Source organism: Diadema antillarum, unplaced genomic scaffold (assembly GCF_040938485.1).
Source record: "Diadema antillarum isolate AM-2024a unplaced genomic scaffold, OU_Dant_1.0 seq00000798_RagTag, whole genome shotgun sequence".
Lineage (NCBI taxonomy): Eukaryota > Metazoa > Echinodermata > Echinoidea > Diadematoida > Diadematidae > Diadema > Diadema antillarum.
This window is the reverse complement of record NW_027271682.1, coordinates 2,653,333-2,680,172: the sequence shown is the minus strand read 5'-3', so window position 1 is coordinate 2,680,172 and position 26,840 is coordinate 2,653,333. Positions and strand designations below refer to the sequence as shown.

The 26,840-nt window shown below is 37.9% G+C and overlaps 1 protein-coding gene across 1 annotated transcript in view; it reads right to left on the bottom strand.

The window, feature by feature from the left end:
* The window catches only part of LOC139739354 (ras GTPase-activating-like protein IQGAP1), a 145,303-nt gene that overhangs the window by 95,384 nt on the left and 23,079 nt on the right, over positions 1–26,840 (bottom strand). The window contains exon 3 of the mRNA XM_071649974.1: positions 10,379–10,535. Within this exon, the coding sequence (XP_071506075.1) occupies positions 10,379–10,535 (157 nt within the window). The remainder of the gene's footprint in view (positions 1–10,378; positions 10,536–26,840) is intronic.

Here is a 26,840-nt window from a genome sequence, read left to right as displayed (position 1 = left end):
GACACTTGTGTGATAGTGATGTTACGACAAATTTGTTGGCTTAGAACAATATCCCACCTGACCTTTCATACACGTACCTCAGCAAGTTTTATGGTACATATTTCCTCCTTTCTTTATGCATGTGCTACTTAACTTTGGGACATTCCAAAAGAATGCAGATCATTTGAAACCATAACCTTTACTGTGATGGGATTAGTGCTGAATTAATGAGCTAAAAGGCCCACTTCACATGTAATTACATTTGTGTATAATGGCAAAAAGTGAAATTTGGATTAAAATTTAAATACAGCAGTTTCGACTTACATCAAAATGTAGTAAAAAACCTAAGAGCTGGTTTTGAACTGTGGTATGAACACTGAAAGTTTAGTCACAGATACAGTACTTATTAGTGGAAAAGTGAGCAAAGAAAATGGGATTCCATCGGGATTCGAACCCGAGACCTCCGGATTGCTAGACCGGTGCTCTACCGACTGAGCTATAGAAAGCCCTAGTGCAGTGTTCGTCCCAGAAACCCTTAATTCTCAATGCTCGGGTGGTCAGAAGCTATAGCAGTGTGTTTGTGTGTGACACACACGCACACACTTGAACCTGGCATAAACCCGAAGGATAATTCAACTTGGGGATAAATGCGAGGGATCACCAAAGTGATGCAGCTTTTTGAGTTTGTAACAAAACTCAAAAAGCTGCATCACTTTGGTGATCCCTCGCATTTATCCCCAAGTTGAATTATCCTTCGGGTTTATGCCAGGTTCAAGTGTGTGCGTGTGTGTCACACACAAACACACTGCTATAGCTTCTGACCACCCGAGCATTGAGAATTAAGGGTTTCTGGGACGAACACTGCACTAGGGCTTTCTATAGCTCAGTCGGTAGAGCACCGGTCTAGCAATCCGGAGGTCTCGGGTTCGAATCCCGATGGAATCCCATTTTCTTTGCTCACTTTTCCACTAATAATTTATATTCTTTCTGGTCAGTTTATTCTGTCTTTATTTGTTACAAACTCAAAAAGCTGCATCACTTTGGTGATCCCTCGCATTTATCCCCAAGTTGAATTATCCTTCGGGTTTATGCCAGGTTCAAGTGTGTGCGTGTGTGTCACACACAAACACACTGCTATAGCTTCTGACCACCCGAGCATTGAGAATTAAGGGTTTCTGGGACGAACACTGCACTAGGGCTTTCTATAGCTCAGTCGGTAGAGCACCGGTCTAGCAATCCGGAGGTCTCGGGTTCGAATCCCGATGGAATCCCATTTTCTTTGCTCACTTTTCCACTAATAATTTATATTCTTTCTGGTCAGTTTATTCTGTCTTTGATACAGTACTTCTCAAGAATGGGTACCCTGGCTGTCACAGGAGTGCATGTTCATTGACCTGACCTGACCCGACTTGACCCCCTATTTTTAATACCTGGTGATCATACTGGTGTAATACTGTTTCATTTCATTTCATTTCATTTCATTTCATTTCATTTCATTTATTAATTTGACTCCAGTGAAGTACTGTATATCATATTACAAATATTCAAATAAAATCCTCATTCTTTGTAACATATGATTCAACTTTCATTATAAATCACAGTTTTTCACTTACATTCAAATGAGAAAAAAAAACAGTTTGGATCATAATCCAAATATCAATGTAACAATGAATTCTCATCTAAATCTCACTTTTGTGTTATAAGGTCATACGTTCTTGAATGTGCTATGGGGGATTAAAACTTAACAAGTTAAAGCCAAGACTTGTGTCCAACATCACAATTCAAATCGCGATCCAAATCTCATTCCTTCTACTGTTAGAACATGTCTATTATCTGATTCTACAACACAGCTGCTACTGTATACGTCATATATTTAGCAAGTCTAATTTTCCATGAATCAGGACTTCCCAAAAATTTCGCCTAAGGTTAAATCCGTGATCATGGAGCACAGTACTGAAGAGAAAAATGTGTGTTGTGCATGTCACATTCATATCTGGATTGGAGTTAATATTTTCATGTTGTTTTTTTAATTTGCAAATAGTATCGGATTCATGAAATTGTAAAAAATAAAAACCTTGCAAAATATTTGGCATATCAGAAGTCTACTATGTTCACAGTACTCTCACGAAATTTAGCGGCAAGTTGCAAGAATGTTACTCAATTCTATAGCGACACACGTGATATTTCCTAAGAACAGCTGAAGCAACCTGTTGACATTAGCCCTTCTTCCTTTTGCAAGCAAGCTTTGTTTCTGTAACTTTGGTGTATATATGTTTTGATCATGCTGTATCATATATACATACGCTCAGTCTACATAATTATGCCTTCATAAGGCAACATTAAACACAGTACACAGTTGGTCAGACTGGTTCCAAGAACCAAACACGGCCACACACACACACACACACACACACACACACACACATACACAAAGCAAAACAATGCACAACTTTATGCAGACCCGTGGAGGATCCAACCAGCCTGAGAAAAAGCTGGTATTCTCTTCTTCACCCATACCAGGTACCAAACAATAGACCCGAGGGCAAGGCTAGGAGTCACGTATATCTTGTTTTTCTCCCTATCTGGTTGTCACACACATTGGGTATATATACAGCTGTACGTGTATAGACTCTGCATACAATGTGTGTTGGGAGTGAATTTCAGAGGGCTATAGATGCCAGTGCAATCTCCGGACCTTCGGGAGGAAAAGAGTATCTGATTTCATCGCTGTGCATTATCACTCAAAACCAGCCCTGGCTTGATGAACGCTATCATTCAATCAATAGTGCTATAGTGGGTAGAAAATCAGTTAAAGGCCCTCTGTGATGCTTTGTTGGTACATTGTAATAGCTTCTGGGCACCACATTCAAAGGGAAACTTTCGTTCACACTCATTCATGCTGATGTGTTGTTTCTATTTTTTTTTTCAGAATCTTTCTCTTACAGTTTTCTGGAGACAAAAAGAAAGCATGTTCTTTACTTTAACATCTATAGAAAAACAATCATGCACCATGAACAAATTGCTCAAACTTGTAATAGGGAACATCACACACATTGGGCAAGGCAAATCACCTAGGTAAAAAAAAATAATAATAATAATAAAACTTACATCTTGAATCGCAATGCAAAGTGTGATTAATGACTTTGGTGTGTCCATATACATATGGACAACAAACATCGTTTTTTGCAACGTAGTGACAAAAAAAATATTTTTTATATTTTTTCTTTTTCTCGGTCTGCTAGAATGGGCCTAGATTAACAATGCTGTCATTTTCAGGGGATCATATTGATACAGAAATCATCTATTCCAAAATGTTTTCTTTCTCTGTTATTCTCAGTCTCAGAAAGGGTATAAAGTGCTCACTAACTAATATTCTTTGACAAAGTTTGCAAGCTTTAAACTGTGTACAATGATAGCACAATGCACATTTACAGTGTACTGTAGTCTGTGACACTAATATCAAGGTGCATCACAGCACAGCCATGTGTGCCAAGTTCTTATGACACAACGATCTTTACTCCCAACATTCACCCATATTTTGGGATCGTCACTAGGCAGCCATCCCATCCTATCACCGAGGCGTTGCCACGGGAACATCTATTTTCATCCCTCCGCGCAGGAAGACAAAGAATCAACAGGAAGTGCTGCGAAGTAGCTCCTGAGTTTAATAACTTTACCCATGACTTTGGGACACCATTCCCAAACGACAGGGAGACATTTTATGTACATATACCTCGACATACGTCATCTCTATATAGCACTTTGTTACAATCATGTAGAAAAATGATACAGAAGATTGCAGAGAGAAAAAAAAAAAACCCAGTCAATCCCATTTACAGGCCATCTTTAGTCATTACCATTCTGTAACCTTTATGATAGAAAATGGATGCAATACTGCAAATCTAGCAGTAGACTTTAGTGATCAGTTTATCATTTTTTCCTTTATTGTGTGGCAATCTCTGATAAGTAGACACACATTTTGTACCAAAACAGAGACCACAGAGATTTTTCTTGAATTTGTGAGAGAGAAATGGGATTGATTTTGAATAGACTTGGTGGGTATACATCGTGTTGTAATGTGTCAAAACATGATGTCCTTGTCCCATTCATGTTATCTTGAAATAGACAAAATGACAAAGACTGCTCAATGTTTCTATGAAAAATACTGGTACTGAAGTAGTGGCTTTATAATTATGTACACACAACTAAATGACAGCACATGATGGCCGTGTGACACAGATGGCTATTTTTGGGTTTTCATCATTTCGGGAACGTAAATATAGCCACGTCGATCACAGACTCAACAGGTTTGCCACGATGTCACGAGGATGGAGACTCTTTTACAGATTTCCACATTTTTAATGCCTACTCATTCCGTATGTTCTCATGCTCTCTTCTCAAGATTATTCCCAAAGGGAAGAATCCAAACATCAGATGGTAGTCACATGAGAAAAATTGCAATTTTTCTCTTGCAAATTGCCACAGCAAACTTCATGGGAAGTAAGAATTTTTTTTGGCAGTTACGGGTGCAATTTGGCAAAGCTGCCCAGTGCTCAACTTGCACTGAAATGTCACAACTTTTTGATATCAGCGATGAGAAATACAAATTCCTTCTGACAGCTGAAAAAAAAAATACATGAACAAACTCTCCTCATTTTCTTTAAAACCTGATGAAAAGAGGAGAAGTATTTGAGAGATTTCACAGTCAAAGATCAAGAACCACATCTTACCTACAGAGAAATATTCAAATGATTTTATATTTGTCTGATTTTGCTTTTAATTTAAAGGTTTCCCTTGATCACTCAAATTTCATACAATTTGTCTCTACCTTTAAAGTTTCGTCATCTCTAGATGATTTTTTTTTTTTAAAATCACCCTCCAGAGTTGACGAGGTACATTGCCCATGCAAGGATGAGCACTCACAAAATGACACACATCCAAACTTGCTAATGATGTCAATCTCTTGTGTCAGTCTGCACTTTGCTATAGAGTTCATCGCACTCTGTCCCAGACCCCTGTCCAAAGTCTGGACAGAGGAAGTTTATAAATATTTGGACTGACCACTTCCACTCATGACCAGTCCTGTGGCTGTAATTGGGGATGTAATTCACCTAATTCACTTTCCTTGATTACCACAGGGTTGACAAGTCAATGAATCAGACAGACGGGAGAGAATTTAGCTGCCATACATTGAGTGCCTGCAGGCTTGGGTGTCTCAGGGTGCATTTATCTAAAAAATTTCTGAGGCAGAATCACGATCCTAAACATGTTTGAGGCATTTTCGGGTGATAGATATACGCAACTGTGTTTTCAAACTCGTTTAGAAACACCGATTTGAAATGCCATGCCATTCACACCGATTTGAAATGCCATTCAAAGGGCATTTTGAAATACATTTGAGACAATGATCCTTTCTGCGAGTAGAAAAACGCAATGCCGTTTTGAAACGCAGAAATAAATCCCAATGTCAACGCCCAGCTGTTTTTGGTTGTAGAGATAAGCGTGCCCCATTTTAGTTTTCAACCCATCATTGTGCGTGGATAATGGAGGCATGTTTGGTGTTATGCAGTTCACCTTTACTTCCTGGGTCAAACGGCATAAAGAAGCTGCGCAGTGACAACACTCAAATCGTGTGACGGTTGGATAAACGTGGCACCCCGAGAATCACATTTCAAACCACATTTGTAAACGCCATTCGAAACGTGTTTTGAAACAAGATTCTCTCTCTCTTTCTCTCTCCCTCTCTCTCCAGTTAGATAAAAGCAGCCTCAAACAACCTGAAAGAGGTTAGGTACTCTGGTTAGGTATCTCTCTGGGACAGCTCAAAATTTGTGCAAAACAGTCCGGATTTACAAGGCGCCATTTTGCACCCCATGCTGAACCTTCAGTTCTAAACAATGTCTCCGTGCAGATTTCAATTCACTTCATAGACAAACAATATGGACAATATGGTATGGACTTGTAATCTGTCTCACATAAATGTCGCGACATCACTCCCTGGCAGAGAGATAGACTGTAACATTCCATCACTTGCCCCCAAAACTAGGTCAACTACTTTGGTATATTGTCACATTTGAGACTATGCAACACATAAACTTATAGCATTACACTAAAGAATGGGATTGGGGTGGGGGGTTAGAAATCTTTATCTTATTGATTCATCAAACACAGTGCCATCATCTACACTGTACTGCAGTTCTTGGCATGTTTCCTTTTAATAGCATGTGCAGTCAGCAATGGCATGCCTTGTCAAACAAAACATGGTTGCTTGCATTATCCTTCTTGAGCTTCTTTATAGTCCTGTTATAGCCATAGCTGGGCTTTGCCAATGTTTCAATGCCAAAGGGAATCGTGCCAGAATCAGCAAACATATTTACAATGTATAAACAGATACAGTAACCACAAACTTGCCACCTCCTACGAAAACCCAACTAAACAAAAACTATCAAAACACAAAAACTTTTAGAGTGTTGACACTTCATCATGAACAGAGGAAATGAAAGCAAATGAATGAAATGCATCATGTTCAACAACACAGTGTTTGGCGCAAACCCAAGAGTATGCTAACTCTTCGATTAAATGTGTCAGATTCTAGCCTTTCTGTTCTTCAACTGGTGAATATCATTGATACCTAAAAGTAAAGTCACAAAGATCACAGTTATATTCTTATTTCTTCCACTGATATTATTTGATAGGTACAAGACCCATAAATGGTTGCTACACTCTGATAAAACAGGTGTCCAATATATCATCAATATTGATATTAAGCTTCTGCTTTGATTATCTCTTCAAATATAGGATTATCCTGGATTCTTTCTGAGGCTCATTCATCGGATATTTTTAAAATTTTCTTTTAAAATTTCATTTTGGAGGTTCTGGAAAAAACAACAACAACAGAGGAGAAAAGGAAGTACATGTAATTGTCTTGACATTGTCTTCACATACAATTAAGTTTTGCTTGCCCATGTGAAACTAATACATGGCTGAGCTTGTCGGAACCCAGCAGCATGCTTCCTTGAAACATAGAGTAAATATACCCTTACCCCCCCCCCCCAAAAAAAAAAAAAAAAAAAAAAAAAATGTGCTAATGCTATTAAAAGACACACACTACAGCACACCCTTGCAATAAACTTGAGCACATTATTTTCTGGAAGTGATGGGATTTCTGCTTTCCGTCATCAGCTGCAAGTCCCTCTCTTTAAGGGTGTGGATGGTTGCCATGGCGACGGACTGAATCAGCTCCTGCTCCCGCTGCAGGATGCTGACCTAGCATGGGGTGGAACCATTGAATCAGCAGCTCCTGAAAGAGCCACAAAAACCCCCCCGGGAGCGGAAAATCTTCTATTACCAAGCCCCCTCCCGGGGTATATCCTGTGGCTAATTAGCCCCCCATACATAATTCTGATCACTTCACAAAGCACACGTAGTCACACTTGACTGTACTTGCTGCTACTAGGACTAGACACCAGGGACAGGTTTTTACCCTTGTACCCATAAACGCTCACTAAACAGAAGCAGGACCTACATAGGAGCTTGATGTCTCCTGCTACCACACCCACAAGTCTGTAAACATTCTTTCGGTTGCAGGGGACGATGGCATTTAATAGAAATCTCCTCCGAAGAAAACTAATTTAAATCTGAAATCACACACACACAACAAGGATGAATATTGACAAAACAACTATGGATTGTTTGAACATAAATCAAAAGACATGCTGCAACTTTCCTGCATAAAAGTTGCCTTTTGAAATTGCATCCAAACTTTCACAGATCTCAAGCTGTTGCTGTATTTCTATCTGTCAACATTTAGGAATTCATTTCTCCTTGGCATACATTATCCTTATAAAATGGCACCAAAAAAAAGGGAAAAAAAAGAATGAAAAATGGGAAGAAAAAAGTGTAGGTAAGAAAAGGAGAATCTGTGCCCTGTTTTATGAAGAGTTAGTATTGATTATATAGTTGATTTAAAGGACAAGTTCACCTTCATAAACATAAGGATTGAGAGAATGTAGCAATATTAGTAGAACACATCATTGAAAGTTTGAGGAAAATCAGACAATCCGTTCAAAAGTTATACATTTTTGAAGTTTTTGTGCAGTACCCGCTGGATGAGAAGACTACTGCAGTGTATGAATAACTTAGATGTCACATGCGTACAACAATATAAGGAAAATATAAAGAGAATTTCATAAAATTCCATCTTTTGAAAAAAGTACACATTCCCCTGACTCGTTACCGATAAATGTTATGGGTAATATTATTCCCCCTGCCTTTAGAAAGAGGCAAGTCAATTGCTCTTTTATTATGCGAAAAAAGTGAAAATATGTTGAATTTTCTTTTATATTTTCTTTATACTGTTGTACGCATATGACTCACAAGCTGTAGTAGTCTCCTCATCCAGCGGTTCCAACACAAAAATTTAAAAAATTCATAACTGTTGCATCGATTGTCCAATTTTCCTCAAACTTTCACTGATGTGTTCTACTAATATTGTTGCATTTTCTCAATCCTTATGTTTATGAAGGTGAACTTGTCCTTTAAACTGTAAGTCTAGGGCAGCCCGTGTGGTAAGGAAATTTAGAATTGATTTCATATTTTGATAAAACAGGCCCCTGCACTCAATGAAGTCATTACTTCAAATGGGGAGAATGAGTGAGTAAGTGAGTATTTATAAAGTGGTGATGGTAGTGGCTTTGTAGCAGTGGGATGAGGTTCGTTCCCACAGGTGGACATCTTCCTGAAGGCTTACCATGAGCAGACAGATAGATGGAAGAGAACAGATGTAATCCTTAGGTTAATATATGCTGACCTCGGTATAGCAACTAAATTTAGGTGGGGGATCAGCAGGCACATAGCGATGCCCTGCGAGTTTGAAGTTACGTTGAACCACTGGCTGATCACATTCACACACACTTCTTCCTCCGCTAACATTGCATAGCCAAAAGAGCTCTACAGGTTGTGCGATGGTGGAGGAGCGTTTGTCATCTCTATACATCAGCAAAATAACAGGCATCTAACTCAAACTTATGTTCATTTAAAGGTCCTGTTTACCTTTGGGAGCAGTGATTTAAAGAATGTTCAAGATATCACTTTTGATGCATATGTGTAGGTCAGTTGTATCACAAAACATCCTACCGTATTGGAGGATGAAATTTTTGCAATAACGGCTAAAATGTATGGAGATATCACTATTTTTCTCATTAAACCATAACTGTAGATGGTTTAGTCTGGAAATATTTTTATTATAACTATTGTTCACATTTTGTATAACATGTAGTTAACAGTACTTAACGTTGATTATACTAATTCAAATTTTTACATTGGTTGTTCCTATCCCTAACTCACATTTTAGAAGCACTAATGCTAGGTTTTTGTTTCATCTGCAAATGGTAAATTATACCTTTCAGCATTAAAATAATGTACTGTACACATTCATCTCTCGCTATTATCACTAGTAACACCTAGTGAGTAACTTCATATGATATCAAGGAAATACATCATGTTAGAGTGACCTCAAGATCCCTTCATACTGAAAGGACAATAGAAAGTCTAGTAATAAACATAATCATTTCTTATCACAAGATCAGTTGACAGCCTGACCTACAGTTAGACGCTAAATGGTGTCAGATGGTCAGAGCTGACACCAAAGGCTATGGTCAACCATTGTATTCAACAGTATCACCACCAAAAAAAAAAGAGAAAAAAAAAAAATCGGGCCAGCTACCTGCAGGTACAGTGTATGACGGTTGAGATATGAGTTATTCTTTATATCTCATCCTACTCTCTTGAAATCTTAAAGGCCCTAAACAATATTCAGCTGACAGAGGCTGACTTGTGCTCAATGCATCCCAAATGCTATCATTTTGATGACCAGGTGTAACAAAATGATTGGTGTTTGTAGGGAACAACTTCTGTTAAAAAGAGATGCATCAAATCTACATTTGGAATTAAATTGACTTATTCATCTTCTGCCATGGATCTTTCACAAATATCTCACCTGTGCCGATTTCTAGCTTTAGTTCTTTTTTTCTTCTTTTTTTAAAAGTTGCTTATACACTCTAAAAAAATCGAGTGAAAATATTCACTCTTAAAAGAGTGAATACAAAAAAGAGTGAATTTAGAGTGAAATTGGAGTGAATTTTTAGTGAAAATGTTCATTTTCACTCGTTTTAGAGTGACCTCAGGGATCACTCCAAAATGTTCGAGTGATCCCTAAAGTCACTCCAAAATGAGTGAAAATGAACATTTTCACTCAAAATTCACTCCAATTTCACTCTAAATTCACTCTTTTTTGTATTCACTCTTTTAAGAGTGAATATTTTCACTCGATTTTTTTTTTAGAGAATAGATTTCATGTCAACTGGGAATAGCACTTTTTTTTCTTTACTCATCAAGTTACCTGGAATCTTGTCTGGTCTCTGTCATAAATCTTCTTGAGAGGGACTTTCTGCGGGGCGAAGAAGTGTGCCAGCTTGGCCAGGTAGACACCATTGCGCAACCCTTCCTCCAGCTCCGTGGTGGGGGGCAAGTCTTCTCGTATGCACGCCTCCATCCACCTGTTTCAATGCAACAATGCAAGTGAAAGAAAATATGTGTCACATGAATAATGATAAATAATGATAATGATAATAATGACAATAATAATAATAATAATAATAATAATGATAATAATAATGATAATAATAATAATAATGATAATAACAATAATAATAATAATAATAATAATAATAATAATAATAATGATAATAATAATGACAATAATAATAATAATAATAATGATGATAATAATAATAATGACAATAATAATGATAATAATAATAATAAAATAATAATCATCATCATCATCATCATAATCATACTGATGATAATGATAATAATATGCAAATTTGCATTTCAACGAATGATTAGAACAGTCAACAAGTGTATCCAAATTTAAGTACATTTTTCTTAGGACTTTTCAACAAGCTCTTCCCTTTAAGTGTTCCCACTGAATACATTTAATGCCCAGATTCCAGTTTGCACTGACTATTAGTTGGTATGTCAGGCAGTCCTCAGGCATGCCTTCTGATTACCAAAAGAAAAAAAATCTTTCTTGAAAAGCTGTGCCTCAAATTCACTGGTAGACATTATTCAAGGATATACACGAGTAGACATCTCAGCAGAAAGAATGATAAACTCAGAAAATGTTACTATAAGGTACATTGTAGTGGCTAAAACTAAAATATTGTAAAAAGTATTGGGGTAGACTGTGTGTAGTGACATTATGTATCCAGTGCACTAACTGTACTCAGGTACTATCTTGTTTATCCTCAATATGAGGAAGCAGCTTTGTGTCACAGAAGACTCTCTACCTCTTGAAGTGGATTCTGGGACAAAGAAGACACACTACGAGGAAGCTATTTATTACTCTAACACCACATCTCTAAGCTACTTTACCCCCTTACACACCTACCTACCTACCTACACTTATGCACACACCTTGCTTGGGATATTACATAACCTTGCACAATCTCTGGGTATGTATGGTATTTGTGAGTATGCCCGTCATCGGAACGACAATCTGATCTGTTAATTAATGCCCTTGGGAGAATATCACAAGTTCCTTGTTAATTGTTGATCTAAAAGGTCTTATACCATTTTCACCTTGATCATTACATTAATCAGATCAAAGTAGATCATGAATTTGGGTGACTGAGTATTGTCATAGTAACTAAAATGAGAAATCATTGTTAGAATCTACATTTCAGAAAAAAAAATGTGATCTGTCATACACTTTGTATGTAAGACTATTCAGGATTGATAAAAGAGTGTTCAAAAGACTATATCTCACAGAAACACAAACACAGATGTGCTAATGTTATATGATATTGCAAGGAGATGACTTCATACGAGAGTTATTACAAAAATAATTCACCAAAATGACAGATGCAGCAATGTAAAGGGTATAAATTTATGTGAAACTAAATCCCCTGAAATATTTCAGCTTCTCCTGCGACACACTGACTTTGTGTGATATTAATCTCCGTCAACAACGACCTCAAGAATAACTATTCCTACAGAGTAAGATTTTATCAGATCACTTAAACTTCGTATGACTGTTAACCTGTATTTGAAAATAACGTGCAAAAATCCCAACATGTAATGTATAACATCAAAATGATGACTCTATACAAATGTAACTTGGAATAGACCAGTTTACTAATAAACCCAAATCTAATGCATACTTTTATGACTTAGGTTGTTCCTGAAGGCTTGCCTAATATAGCAACACTTAATGCCAGCATTGAGCAAGCATGGGCTCAAGTAATTACTGAAACTCCTCCATTAGGATTACTGGGTATAATGAGAACTAAATATACTGAGACTGGAAATTGAATACATTGAATACATGAGTACACCTACATTGTACGTATGTACATGTACAAATTTTGTATTCACAGGAATATGGTCTCTCACTGAAGAAAAGTATAAATGTTTCTGAAATCATAAGAGTGGACATGTGCTGTATAATAGAACAATATGTCTCTCAGAGTCACAATATTTCTCATAGTAAAGACCTGGGCTAGAAAACTTCACAATGGCTGAAGCACTGCATGTGATGTGTCCCGTCAACAGTGTCTTACATCTGGAGTCACTTAATGAGGCTATTAAAGCATTATAATGGAGTGGTCATGTGCAGCATAGCATACTACTGCTCCAGTGACTAAACTACTTTACCTCATTTGGATACATCCAAATCTACATTGTAACAGTACCAATAACTTCAATAGTAAGCAGATAATGTGTAATTAAACTGGAGGCAAGTCCGTAAAAAATGTGAGTGCATTCAAGCATCTGATTGTAGGCCTTGAAAACTTGACTGCATGAAGGTGAGTTTGGCAAACCCAGTCCAATAACAGGAAAGCCTTGCAGGAGTTTACGCACAGGGTGAAAAAAAAAGAAGGGAATTTGGTAATGAGCAAACAATATTGACAGCTGGCATTCACATTTAGAACACAAGTCCTCTGACATTTTACGAAGTAGTGTGCACGTCAGGATTGTTCCTCTATCTGATGTTCAAATTCCCCCATCGATGTGTCAGTCATTACAGGAATGAGGCAAAAATCAAACCTTACATGTAAATACCATGTCCATCTCTAGACCTGGTTTGTATGATCTACCTATCCTGAACATAATTATAATGAATTGAATCCCATCTTTATCTTCAAACACCAAAATGTACACTGTGCAAATTACAGAGATTGAAATCAATATATATGTTTCAACAGGACATTCACATCGACATTCAGAAAGAAACAAACAGAAACTTCATCTTCTGTCACAATCTCTCAGACTTTAATATGGTGGAGGTCACAAAATTGCACTTTTATGTGTGCTATAGTGGTTCTACTGACTCCAGATATCACACTTGATTAATTGAAAACCTCCAGTGCAGTGATTACCCATGGTGAAATATCTCTCTAGTTTCTTTGGTAATATGTTGCATTCTGCATGCATATTTTCATTTAATGTCGAGATTGGATAGTCATGACTACATGTGGTTTCTGTGACTACACAAGGAGTTGTGCGCAGTACCTTGAGTTTCTGTGACTGCCTTAAATATATGTATATTTCTGTGACTACCTTACGTTTCTCTGACTACCTTTGAGCACCAACAGCATTGGAGGAGGAAATAGCATTTGGCTGCTTAACCCAATGAGGACGGACTGATTTTGCTACAGCACGCATTTCCCATAGACACCTGCCCGAGTATATTTGGTACTCATCTTCAACTGGTTAATATTAGTTCCTACTTTCCACTGAGTAGTATGTATACTGCCAGTACCCTGTGAATTTTCAATCTACAACCTACAGCCATATAATGTATCACTCACAGAGGCATGCAAAACTTCCTATTCTGCATTGCACCCATGGAATAGAATCTGTCTGGTGCTTCCTGTTTTTGTGTCCCAAAAAAAATTAACAACTAACAAACCAAATAATTGTGTGGCAAAGAAACAAAACACCCAAAAAGAACACCAAACAATGATATGGTTGTTTTCAGGAATTCTAACAATATCAATGAAATTATTTACATACAGTTTGATAATTATGATACAAACCTTGTAATACCATCATACAAAATACAAGCTTACAAATAGTAGTTACTACACTATATTATACGGAAAAGGTTCCCTGCTTTCCATTTTTTTTTTATGCACCCAGCTTTCCCCATAATCGCTGTCTAGGAACATTTGTGTATCACTGGATGCTGTTCAATTCCGAAATCCTAGACTTCATTAAACGGTCTACATGTGATTCTCCGCTTCCAGGAAAACCAGTAGCTTGAAATGCGCAATTTATATCAAAGAAGAATCATTGAAACTTCTTGGGGAGTATGAAAATATGAATTGCACTTCCAGATGGAATTCATGGATAGGAGAAGGAGTTCAATTCATGTGGAACACACAATCTGACAGGCCTTTCTTTTCTTTCTATGGGACCATTGGGGTCACTGTTAGCTAGAGGCAGCAGCGGAGGTCTCTTACAACCTAAATTGTTCACACGCCTCCCCTTGAGTCACAGCTAATGAGCACACATGGTGCATTCATATTGGAATTCCCATAGTATCAGGTTCCACAGTAAATTCTTGGCACCGTTCTCATTGGCAAAATACTACGTGGTAATCGATACAGCCGTAATTCACTTTGTATCATTCTCATTCATAAAATACCATGGTATTTCTGGTAAGAACTGCGCATAAGCACATCCGCAATGGGAAAAGACATGAAGTCTGTCAGGTCATGTGAGAATTAAATTAAACTGCAAAGATCAATGGTGTTTTATGACACAATTCACATTCAAATCATGCAGGTGTATTTTGTTCGAAGTTTGCATTACAATCCCCAAAACCACAGTATTTTGGAATGCACTCGCATTCACATTATAAAAACCTGCGTTATTTGAAATGTGCTACATGATATATGGTGGTATTTGAAATACCGCAATACTTCACTGTCAATATGAATGCACCTAATGTTGACTAAGCCTTGTATGACTGCCCTTGACACAGACACCCAACCCTCCGGTCTGCAGACATTGCACTAAACCTGGTGATCTCTTCTCTCCCCAATTCCATGACAAAACAAACAATCCCAAACTCATATTTCTCCACACAGTCAGTACATCGTACATGATGTGAACCATTACACGTAGGCCTAAAATACAAATCTTTGAGTATCGGTATGTTTATGCGCATACAGTACAGTACATGTATGCAGCCAGTTTGTATGTGTAACGCGACCGTTATTTATGTTCGTATCAGGGATAGCTCTTCTTACAAGACACGTCACTCCACAATTAGGAATCGATTGAACACCAATTTAACTCATAAATGTGGTTTAATACATAGAGTAATGATAATGGGGCCAGTACAGTATTGCTCGAAAGAAAGTGGACACCCGATTTTGGTCTCCCGCGGGGGACCACCGACACACGCGAGTGAACACGGCCGCACGCGTTATTGTGCGAGATTCATCGTCTGATCGATAGTGGAAGGAATTCTCACATAATCGATTACAAAGGACCGATAACAAACCTCGCACTCTGCTTGCAATGCTTGCTTCCGTGTTCTGTTGCTTTGTAGTCGCGAGTGGGATGAATCTGTTTTGCAGACGCCTGAGCAGACATGCCTAAGAGTAAAAATACTGCAGTTTGTAATCTGCACGCATTTTTGCCTGCCTGCGTTCGGCAGCTTGTAAATTTCCTATCGATGGATGGCCATCCGCCTACTAGTAGTGTGGATAAAATTAATTTTGTGGGCAGTTGGACGATTAACGCATGCAGGGAGGTTGAGAGAGATCCCCACTTACCTGGTGCCATTTGGCATATCTAATAAAGATATACGGAAATAATTCCACATGCCATGATTTGCGAGAAACCAATCACTGTAGGAACTTTCTCATCTCTCATCTGGCACCTTGCACTTTCTCGCGAGGTACATCCGCTATTTACATCGTGTATTTTATCATCTAACTGAGTCGATTGATACCGCTAATCATTTCCAAATGTAAAAGCAACAATTTGTTATTCATTTTAGCATCGTACGGAGTAGAATATTACCGTTATTCATTTCCAAATTTAAAAGCAAACATTGGACATTTATTTTATTATCGTACGGAGCCGAATGCTACTGCCGTCCACTTCAGAAAGTGAAACGAATCATCTGACAATCATAAAGCATCGTACGGAGCCGAATATTACTGTTTTTCATTTTTGAACGTCAAGGCAGACATCAGACATTTATTTTACCATCAAACAGATGAATGCTACTGTTATTCATTTCGAAATGTAATACTTGTAGTAAATATCAGACATTTATTTTAGCATCATATAGAACAGTATGTTACTGCTATTCACTTCCAAACGTAAAAGCAAACATCTGACTGTGCGGAGTTGAATATTATTGTTATTCATTTCAGAACGCCAAAGGGATCATTCGACATTTATTTTAGCATCTTTCGGAGCTGAATGTTATTGTACTTTTGACCGTAAAAGCGAACATCCGACATTTATTTTATCATCGTACGGAGTTGAATATTATTATTATTCATTTCCGAACGTCAAAGCAAATATCCGACATTGATCTTAGCATTTTCCGGAGCTGAATGTTATTGCCATTTACATCATTCGAACATAAATCAAACAAAGACATTTTATTATATCATCGTACGGAGTTGAATATTATTGTTATTCATTTCCGAACGTAATTCGACATTTATTTTAGCATCTTCCGGAGCTGAATGTTATTGCTATTTACTTCCTAACGTAAAAAGCAAACATCCGGCATTTATTTATCATCGTAGGGACTCCTAATTGTTATTCATTTCCGAAAGTCAGAGCAAACATCAAACGCTTATTTTACCATCGAGCGCAGCTAAGTATTACTGTTATTCATTTCGAAATTTAAAAGCTAACATCCGACAATTATTTCAGCATCGCATGGATCAGAATATTACTGCTTTTCACTTCCGAACGTAAAAGCAAACATTTGACATTTATTTCAGCATCTTCCGCAGTCGAATGTCATTGCTATATAATTTCGAAAGTAAAAGTAACACCCGACATTTACTTAATCATCGTACGGAGTTGAATATTATTGTTATTCATTTCCGAACGTCAATGGATCATTCAACATTTTACTTTAGCATCTTCCGGAGCTGAATGTTATTGTTATTTATTTTCTTGCGTAAACTCAAACATCTGGCATTTATTTTATCATGGTATATGGAGTTGAATATTATTATCATTCATTTCCGGAAGTCGAAGCAAACATTCGACATTATTTCACCATCTTCCGGAGCCTAATGTTTTCCTTCTTCATTTCCGAACGCAAATCAAATATCTTACATTAATTTCAGCACCGTACGGAGCTGAATCTTACCATTATTCATTTCTAAAAGTATAAACAAACATCCGACATTTATTTTAGTATCAAACAGAGTCGAATATTATCGTTATTCATTTCCAACATTAAAAGCAAATATCTGACATTCTTACGGAGCCAATTGTTACCGCTGTTCATTTCCAAAAGTATAATGGAAAACATCCGACTTTTTAGGTGGCCTGATCGGGCCACAAATATCTTCATCTGAAATTTTGGTGGCCCGACGTACGTTTTTGATGGCCCCGGGCCACTATGCCACCGTAAGTGTCGAGCCCTGCCTATGGCTTCGTTGATTTTGACACCTTTGATCACTATGCATGCTAAATTTGAATACTGGTGCTGTTATACATGCACCCAAGGTAATCTAAATACCGTCAACGGGTCGTGTCTGACAACATATCCTTATAGTTACGAGATTGTCGGCTCATTTTTTGATCATGTGATTCGTCTATTAATCAATTGCTGACTGGTTCGTTTCTTGAGAAGCTTTTTTAGTCCCGGTCCCGCTTTCAGGATCAAAAGAACAACCAGAACAAAGAAAAAAAATCATTGTCCCGGCCTGTGCTCCCGGAGCGTTAACTCACGAGGGATTAAACCATCAATAGCAGGGAGGTAGGAACTCCACCGCTTCTTTTGACTGCATGGCGGGCGGGACAATGTTGCAACAAGTCTATTCAAATCAGCTCAACTTTGTCTGTGATACCTTTCGCTGCTATTTCAGGGCATGAAGTGAAGTTTGCAAGTCATACACGTGGAGTCGCATGAATGCAAAACGTAGTCCATGTTAGCCAAATCACCTTCCGTACCGCAAAATTCTGAACACTTTTGGTTACATCCATATGCCGTCATCACTATGTATACAGACTACCATAAATTCGTGACGTTACACCATATGCAGGGCTCGACACTATTATAACGGTGGGCCGGGGCCACCAAAAACGCGCGTCTGGCCACCAAAATTTCAGAAATGAAGATTTTGGTGGCCCAATCGGGCCACCAAAAAGTCGGATAATTGCCTTTTACTTTTGTAGATGGACAGCGGTAACAATCGGCTCCGTAAGATGCTAAAATAAATGTCAGATGTTTGCTTTTTATTTTGGAAATGAATAACGGTAATATTCGACTCCGTATGATACTAAAATAAGTGTCGGATGTTTGATTTTGCGTTCGGAAATGAATAAGGATAACATTCGGCTCCAGAAGATGATGAACTAAATGTGGAATGTTAGCTTTGACGTTCGGAAATGAATACTAATAATATTCAACTCCGTACGATGAGATAATAAATGCCGGATGTTTGCTTTTTATTTTGGAAATGAATAACGGTAATATTCGGCTCCGTATAATACTAAAAGAAGTGTCGGATGTTTGGTTTTGCGTTCGGAAATGAGTAAGGATAACATTCGGCTCCAGAAGATGCTGAAATAAATGTGGAATGTTAGCTTTGACGTTCGGAAATGAATACAAATAATATTCAACTCCGTACGATGAGAAAATAAATGCCGGATGTTTGCTTTTACGTTGGAAAGTAAATAACAACAACATTCAGCTCCAGAAGATGCTAAAGTAAGTGTCGAATGATCCCTTTGACGTTCGGAAATGAATAAACATGATATTCAACTCCATTGATGAAAAAAATACCGGATGTTCACGTTCAGGTGAATGATAAGAATAATGTCTCTTGTTTGCTTTTATGTTCGAATGTAAATAGCAACAACATTCAGCTCCGGAAGATGCTGAAATAGATGTCGGATATTAATTTTGCCCTGACGTTCGGAAATGAACAACAATAATATTCAACTCCATCGTAGTAAAATAGATACCGGATGTTCACGTTCAGGTTTGAAGTAAATAGCAATAACAGATCAGCTGCAGAAGATGCTAAAATAAATGTCGTTAATGATCCCTTGCCCTTTGATGTTCGGAAATGAATAACAATGATATTCAACCCCGAATGATGATTAAATAGACGTCGGATGTTGGCTTTTACTTTCGAAAGTAAATAGCAATAACATTCGGCTAAGGAAGATGCTTAAATAAATGTCAGATGATTGCTTTTACGTTCGGAAGTGAATAGCAGTAATATTCTGCTCAATACGATGCTAAAATGAATGTCAGATGATATTTGCTATTACATCTCGAAATGAATAACAGTAACTTTCAGCTGCGTTTGATGGTAAAATATTTAATGTCTGATGTCTACCTTGACGTTCAAAAACGAAAAACAGCAAAATTCGGCTCCGTACAATGCTAAATTGTCAGACAATTATCATTTCACTTTTGGAAGTGGACAGCAGTAACATTCGGCTCCGTACGATAATAAAACAGTTAATGTCGGGTGTTTGCTTTTTTAATTTTAAAATGAATAACGGTAATATTCCGCCCCGTGATGCTAAAATGAAACTGATTATTGCTTTTACATTCGGAAATGATTAACGGTATCAATCGGCTCAGTTATCTAGATGCTGAAATAAATGGGGGATGTTTGCTTTCACGTTCATGAGAAATGAATAAGGATAACATTAGCTCCGTAAGATGCTGAAATGAATGTCAGTTCCTTGTTTTTACATTTGAAAAAAAATAGTAACATTCGGCTCCGTACGGTGTTAAAATACTAGTAAATGTTGGATAATTGCTTTTACAATCACAAAATGAATAACGGTAACTTCCAGCTGTTTATAATGCCAAAACAGATGTCGGATGTTCACAAATGTCTGCAAATGCTCCCACTCTATCGTTTAAAACGTAAGTTTTGACCACCTAACTAGGCATCAACTTTTATAATAATCTATAAGCCTAGTTGCTAAATCTTAGAACTCAAAATAACGGTGTTAAGATGATTGAATTGACATGGGTACATGTATCACTTCAGTAATACTTATTCCATTTCATTTTCTATGTTCAGTAGGACCGATTTCGTATTTCTTATGTTTTTCTTGATTTTTTTTTCGGGCCACCAGATTTTACTTTCGGGCCTCCAAGAAATAAAAATCAATGATTTTGGTGGCCCGATCGGGCCACCAAAAATAAAAGTTAGTGTCGAACCCTGACTAAAGAAATAAAAACAAAGACAACTTTTATCATTGACATAAAACATATAACATATACATTGAGTGAGCATGGATTCATGATGACTTAATTCCATCAGAACGTTGGTGATCAATGTGTTCAAGTTGAGAGGTCATGCTGTTATTGCACAAGACACAAACTCAATATCGTCCACAGGTGTCTCACGTGGTGACGCCGTATCCACAGTTAAAGAGATAATCATTAATGTCGGCTTATTTTGATCATGTGATTTCTATCAGTCGCTGTCTGGTTCGGTCATTAAGAAGCTCTTTAGTCCCGATCCCGCTTTCAGGATCAATAGGACAACCAAGACAAAGAAGAAATCATTGTCCCGGTCTGTGCTTCCCAGAGCGTACACTCACAAAGGATTAAACCAGGGAGGTGGGGTCTTTTCCCACCTCCCTGATTAAACTACGAGTAAACCGCTTCTATTGACTGCATGGCGAGCGGGACAATGTTGCAGCAAGTCTATTGAAATCAGCAGAACTTTGTCTGTGACTATCTTTCCCTGCTATTTCAGGGCATGAAGTGAATTTCGCCATGCATATAACGATCGCATGGATATAAAACGTTGTCTACGGCAGCAAAATCACAATCCATGCAAGTTTTGAAAACTTTTGGTTACATCCACATGCTGCCGTCGCTGGGTATAAGGACCATACATTACTTTGTAATGTCGTTTGTGAAAAAAAAAGGAAAACAGAAAAAATAAACAAAACAAACAATGGATTGAGCAACGGACAAAAATGGACAAGATGATCAAATAGACTAATAAATCAACGTTTTGGACTATACAGCAGTTAACTATACTCTATGATTTGAAGAAATAAAAACAACTAAAGTAATAGTAATAATGTCAGCGAGTACTTCAGTACGAATAACGAATGCATATTAGTGAACTCGCCATTATAATCGTAGAGGAATTAGAGGTTATTTTTTTGTCTTTATTTTTCATTGACAGCAGATATAACTTGCTTTAATATAGGCCTACTTTTGTAATAGTAGACTGTGAACTCGCCATCATATTCGTTAAGGAATTAGAGGTTGTTATTTTTTGTCTGTATTTTTTTTAATTGACAGCGGATAAACCTTGCTTCAAGATACTTGTACAAACTATAATAGTAGACTGTGATATCATTTTGCTGGAATTAGACTCGAGTTAATTTTCCCGTTTTGTGTAGGCGCCTATATACGCATGGTTGTCACCAAAACACGAAGGTTTCCGTCTTTTAACCAGAGAAGTGAATTCTAGTGTTCTAGTGTCTTTATCTTTCATGACAGTACACAAACTATATGGAGCTGTCTTGGACGGTCCGTTATACGCGGTATGGTCGGCCCCCCGCTATATAGAAAGCGAATGGTCCCCCGCGAGAAAAGTGATCACACAATAGGTCCCCCGCGAGAAAGTGCGTATACACAATAGGTCCCCGGCGAGAAAACGTTTGGTCCCCCGCGAGAAAGTGCGAACACTTGACCCCCAGAAAGGAAGCGTTTGGTCCCCCACGGCAATGTTCATACACTATCCTCTCGAGGGCATGGAACGAGAAAGAACGCAATCATTTAAAATGCGTCAACCCAAATTACGTATTGGTATATTATCTGTCTTTTCATTTTCTCGTATTAACACGTCCATACCAACATTCTTCAAGCATGATTATTGTGAGCCTAAATTGTTATGAATGCTTCATGTAAGGAAATCTTATTTAAAGATGAATGAGCTGTCATTCGCTGGAAATACAACTTGATTAGGCCTATTCTGTTTCGTGTACTCATGAAGTCACCAAAAACACGAAGCAGACTGTCTTGTGTCTACGCTAATATCATAAATCGTCATCTCTTTCCTTTCCATTTTCCCATACAAACACATACCAGCACTTTTAAAGCATGATTATTGTGAGACTAGATTGTTATGAATACCTCTTATGGAAATCTTCTTTTACTGAACTGTAATTATTTCTGTAATCCGACTAGAATTATTCTGTTTCGTGTATTCTTGATCGTCACCAAAACACGAAGATTGCTGCCTTTAAACCTGATAAGTGAAGTCGATTTTATATTCGTAGAGGAATAAGAGGTTGATATTTTTTTTTCGTGTTTATTTTTCATTGGCAGCGAATAAACTTGCTTCGATATACTTAGTAATAGTTTAGTAGACTGTAATATCATTTGCTGGAAGCCGAGTTGATTTCTTTCTTCTTCTTTTTTGTATGGGCACCTACTCATGATCGTCACCAAATCACGGAAGTTGCTATGTTTTACAATGTAGTTAGTCTTTATCTTTCAGTGACACAAACTTGCTTCACGGAAGCTCCCATAGAGCTGTCTTGGACGGTCCGTACGCGATTCGGTTGGTCCCCCGCGAGAAAAGTGCTTACACAATAGGTCCCCCGCGAGAAAGTGCGTATACACAAAAGGTTTCCCGCGAGAAGACATTGGTCCCCCGCGAGATAGTGCAAACACAATGCCCCCCCCCCCCCCCGAAAGGAAGCGTTTGGTCACCCGCGACAGTGTTCATACACGGTACACCAAGGGCATGTTAAACGAGAAAAGAACAAAATCCCTTCGTGTCAATAAAAAGCATCAACCCAATTAACGTATTCGTATATATAAGAATCGTCATCTGTCTTTTCTTTTCATTTTCTCATACAAAAACATACCAGCACAGTTTTTAAAGTATGATTGTTGTGAGCCTAGGGAAATCTTTTTGTGAACCGTATTTGCTTGAATCCGACTTAATTTTTTGTTTCGTGTGCTTATGACCGTCACCAAAACACAAAGATTACTGTCTTTAACGTTCTTGGTGAACTCGCCATTATTCGTCGAGGAATACGAGAGTTTTGTCTATAATATTTTTCATTGACAGCAAATAAAACTTACGTTAGATACACTTTTGTAATAGCAGACTGTAAAAAATATCATTTTTGCTGGGATCCGAGATGATTTTTCCGTTTTGTGTAGGCGCCTACTCATAATCGTTACCAAAACACGAAAGATTATGATAAGTGAATTCGCAATTATAATTTTAGAGGACGAAGAGGTTGTTATGTTCTAGTGCCTTTATCTTTCATTGACAGTACACAAACTTGCGTCAGGTGAGTTCCTATATGGTGCAGTCTTGGACGGTCCGTACGCGATGTGGTTGGTCCCCCGCGAGAAAAGTGCTCACACAATAGGTCCCCCGCGAGAAAGTGCGTACACACAAAAGGTTCCCCGCGAGAAAACGTTTGGTCCCCCGCGAGATAGTGCGAACACAATGCCTCCCCCCCCCCCCCCGAAAGGAAGCGTTTGGTCACCCGCGACAGTGTTCATACACGATACACCAAGGGCATGTTAAACGAGAAAAGAACAAAATCCCTTCGTGTCAATAAAAAGCATCAACCCAATTAACGTATTCGTATATATAAGAATCGTCATCTGTCTTTTCTTTTCATTTTCTCATACAAAAACATACCAGCACAGTTTTTAAAGTATGATTGTTGTGAGCCTAGGGAAATCTTTTTGTGAACCGTATTTGCTTGAATCCGACTTAATTTTTTGTTTCGTATGCTTATGACCGTCACCAAAACACAAAGATTACTGTCTTTAACGTTCTTGGTGAACTCGCCATTATTCGTCGAGGAATACGAGAGTTTTGTCAATAATATTTTTCATTGACAGCAAATAAAACTTACGTTAGATACACTTTTGTAATAGCAGACTGTAAAAAATATCATTTTTGCTGGGATCCGAGATGATTTTTCCGTTTTGTGTAGGCGCCTACTCATAATCGTTACCAAAACACGAAAGATTATGATAAGTGAATTCGCAATTATAATTTTAGAGGACGAAGATGTTGTTATGTTCTAGTGCCTTTATCTTTCAGTGACAGTACACAAACTTGCGTCAGGTGAGTTCCTATATGGTGCAGTCTTGGACGGTCCGTACGCGATGTGGTTGGTCCCCCGCGAGAAAAGTGCTCACACAATAGGTCCCCCGCGAGAAAGTGCGTATACACAAAAGGTTCCCCGCGAGAAAACGTTTGGTCCCCCGCGAGATAGTGCGAACACAATGCTTCCCCCCCCCCCCCCCCGAAAGGAAGCGTTTGGTCACCCGCGACAGTGTTCATACACGGTACGCCAAGGGCATGTTAAACGAGAAAAGAACAAAATCCCTTCGTGTCAATAAAAAGCATCAACCCAATTAACGTATTCGTATATATAAGAATCGTCATCTGTCTTTTCTTTTCATTTTCTCATACAAAAACATACCAGCACAGTTTTTAAAGTATGATTGTTGTGAGCCTAGGGAAATCTTTTTGTGAACCGTATTTGCTTGAATCCGACTTAATTTTTTGTTTCATGTACTTACGATCGTCACCAAAACACGAAGATTACTGTCTTTCTTTGTTTGTTTGTTTGTTTTATTTAAACACGGGTAAAAAATACTTGCACTCAGCCGTTAGGCTGTTTTTCAACAAGTCCGTATGATATACACTGCACAAAAAACATAATGTGGTACAATCAACGTATAGATAATACATAGACAATAATCGGTATAACGAAACAAAAAGATGAGAGAAAAAATACATTTTGTATATACACAACACTCTTTACAAAACAGTCAGACGGTAGAATGCAGTAAGAAGAAAAAAAGTCTCGGAAAGGGAGTGATAAAAAAAAGAAAGATATTACTCAGAAATAGAAAAACTCATAACTCAATTAAGAAAACAGAATCGATATCCTTCAGAAATTGTGCTAACCTTGAACATTTTCTCGTGGCTTCCGGTAATAATTGATTGAATAATTGAGCTGCTATGTAAACAGTACTACTTTGCAGAAATTGGTCTTTGGTTTTGGTAACAATACCTTAAATGCCGAGTTCCTCAGAGTATAATTAAATACTTTTACGTTCACTTGAAAAGTCAGAAAATCAGGCAAGAGGTTACTAGTATTCAAAACTTTGTAAATAAAAACAACAAGATCTTTTTTCACTTTGGCACTGAGGCAGTCAATAGGCAGCCTCCCATACAAATCTCGTCTATTGTGACGATGATCCACTTTCAGAACAGTTCGCAAGGCTCTGTTCTGAAGTATGTGCAGTCTTTTTATGTTTATTGGTGAACTCGCCATTATATTCGTCGAGGAATAAGAGTTTTTTTTTGTCTTTATTTTTCATTGACAGCAAATAAAACTTACGTTAAATACACTTCTGTAAGAGCAGACTGTAAAAAATATTTTTTTTTTTTTTTTTTTTTTGCTGGGATCCGAGATGATTTTTCCGTTTTGTGTAGGCGCCTACTCATAATCGTTACCAAAACACGAAAGATTATGATAAGTGAATTCGCAATTATAATTTTAGAGGACGAAGAGGTTGTTATGTTCTAGTGCCTTTATCTTTCAGTGACAGTACACAAACTTGCTTCAGGTGAGTTCCTATATGGTGCAGTCTTGGACGGTCCGTACGCGATGTGGTTGGTCCCTCGCGAGAAAGCGAATGGTCCCCCGCGAGAAAAGTGCTCACACAATAGGTCCCCCGCGAGAAAGTGCGTATACACAAAAGGTTTCCCGCGAGAAAACGTTTGGTCCCCCGCGAGATAGTGCGAACACAATGCCCCCCCCCCCCCCCGAAAGGAAGCGTTTGGTCACCCGCGACAGTGTTCATACACAGTACGCCAAGGGCATGTTAAACGAGAAAAGAACAAAATCCCTTCGTGTCAATAAAAAACATCAACCCAATTAACGTATTCGTATATAAGAATCGTCATCTGTCTTTTTTCATTTTCTCATACAAAAACATACCAGCACAGTTTTTAAAGTATGATTGTTGTGTGGGAAATCTTTTTGTGAACCGTATTTGCTTGAATCCGACTTATTTTTTTTTTTTTTTTGTTTCGTGTACTTATGATCGTCACCAAAACACGAAGATTACTATCTTTAACGTTTATTGGTGAACTCGCCATTATATTCGTCGAGGAATAAGAGTTTTTTGTCTTTATTTTTCATTGACAGCAAATAAAACTTACGTTAATACACTTTTGTAAGACTGTAAAAATTATCTTTTTTTTTTTTTTTTTTTTTTGCTGGGATCCGAGACGATTTTTCCGTTTTGTGTAGGCGCCTACTCATGATCGTCACCAAAACACGAGAGATTATGATTAGTGAATTCGCAATTATAATTTTAGAGGACGAAGAGGTTGTTATGTTCTAGTGCCTTTATCTTTCAGTGACAGTACACAAACTTGCTTCAGGTGAGTTCCTATACGGTGCAGTCTTGGACGGTCCGCACGCGATGTGGTTGGTCCCTCGCGAGAAAGCGAATGGTCCCCCGCGAGAAAAGTGCTCACACAATAGGTCCCCCGCGAGAAAGTGCATTATACACAAAAGGTTTC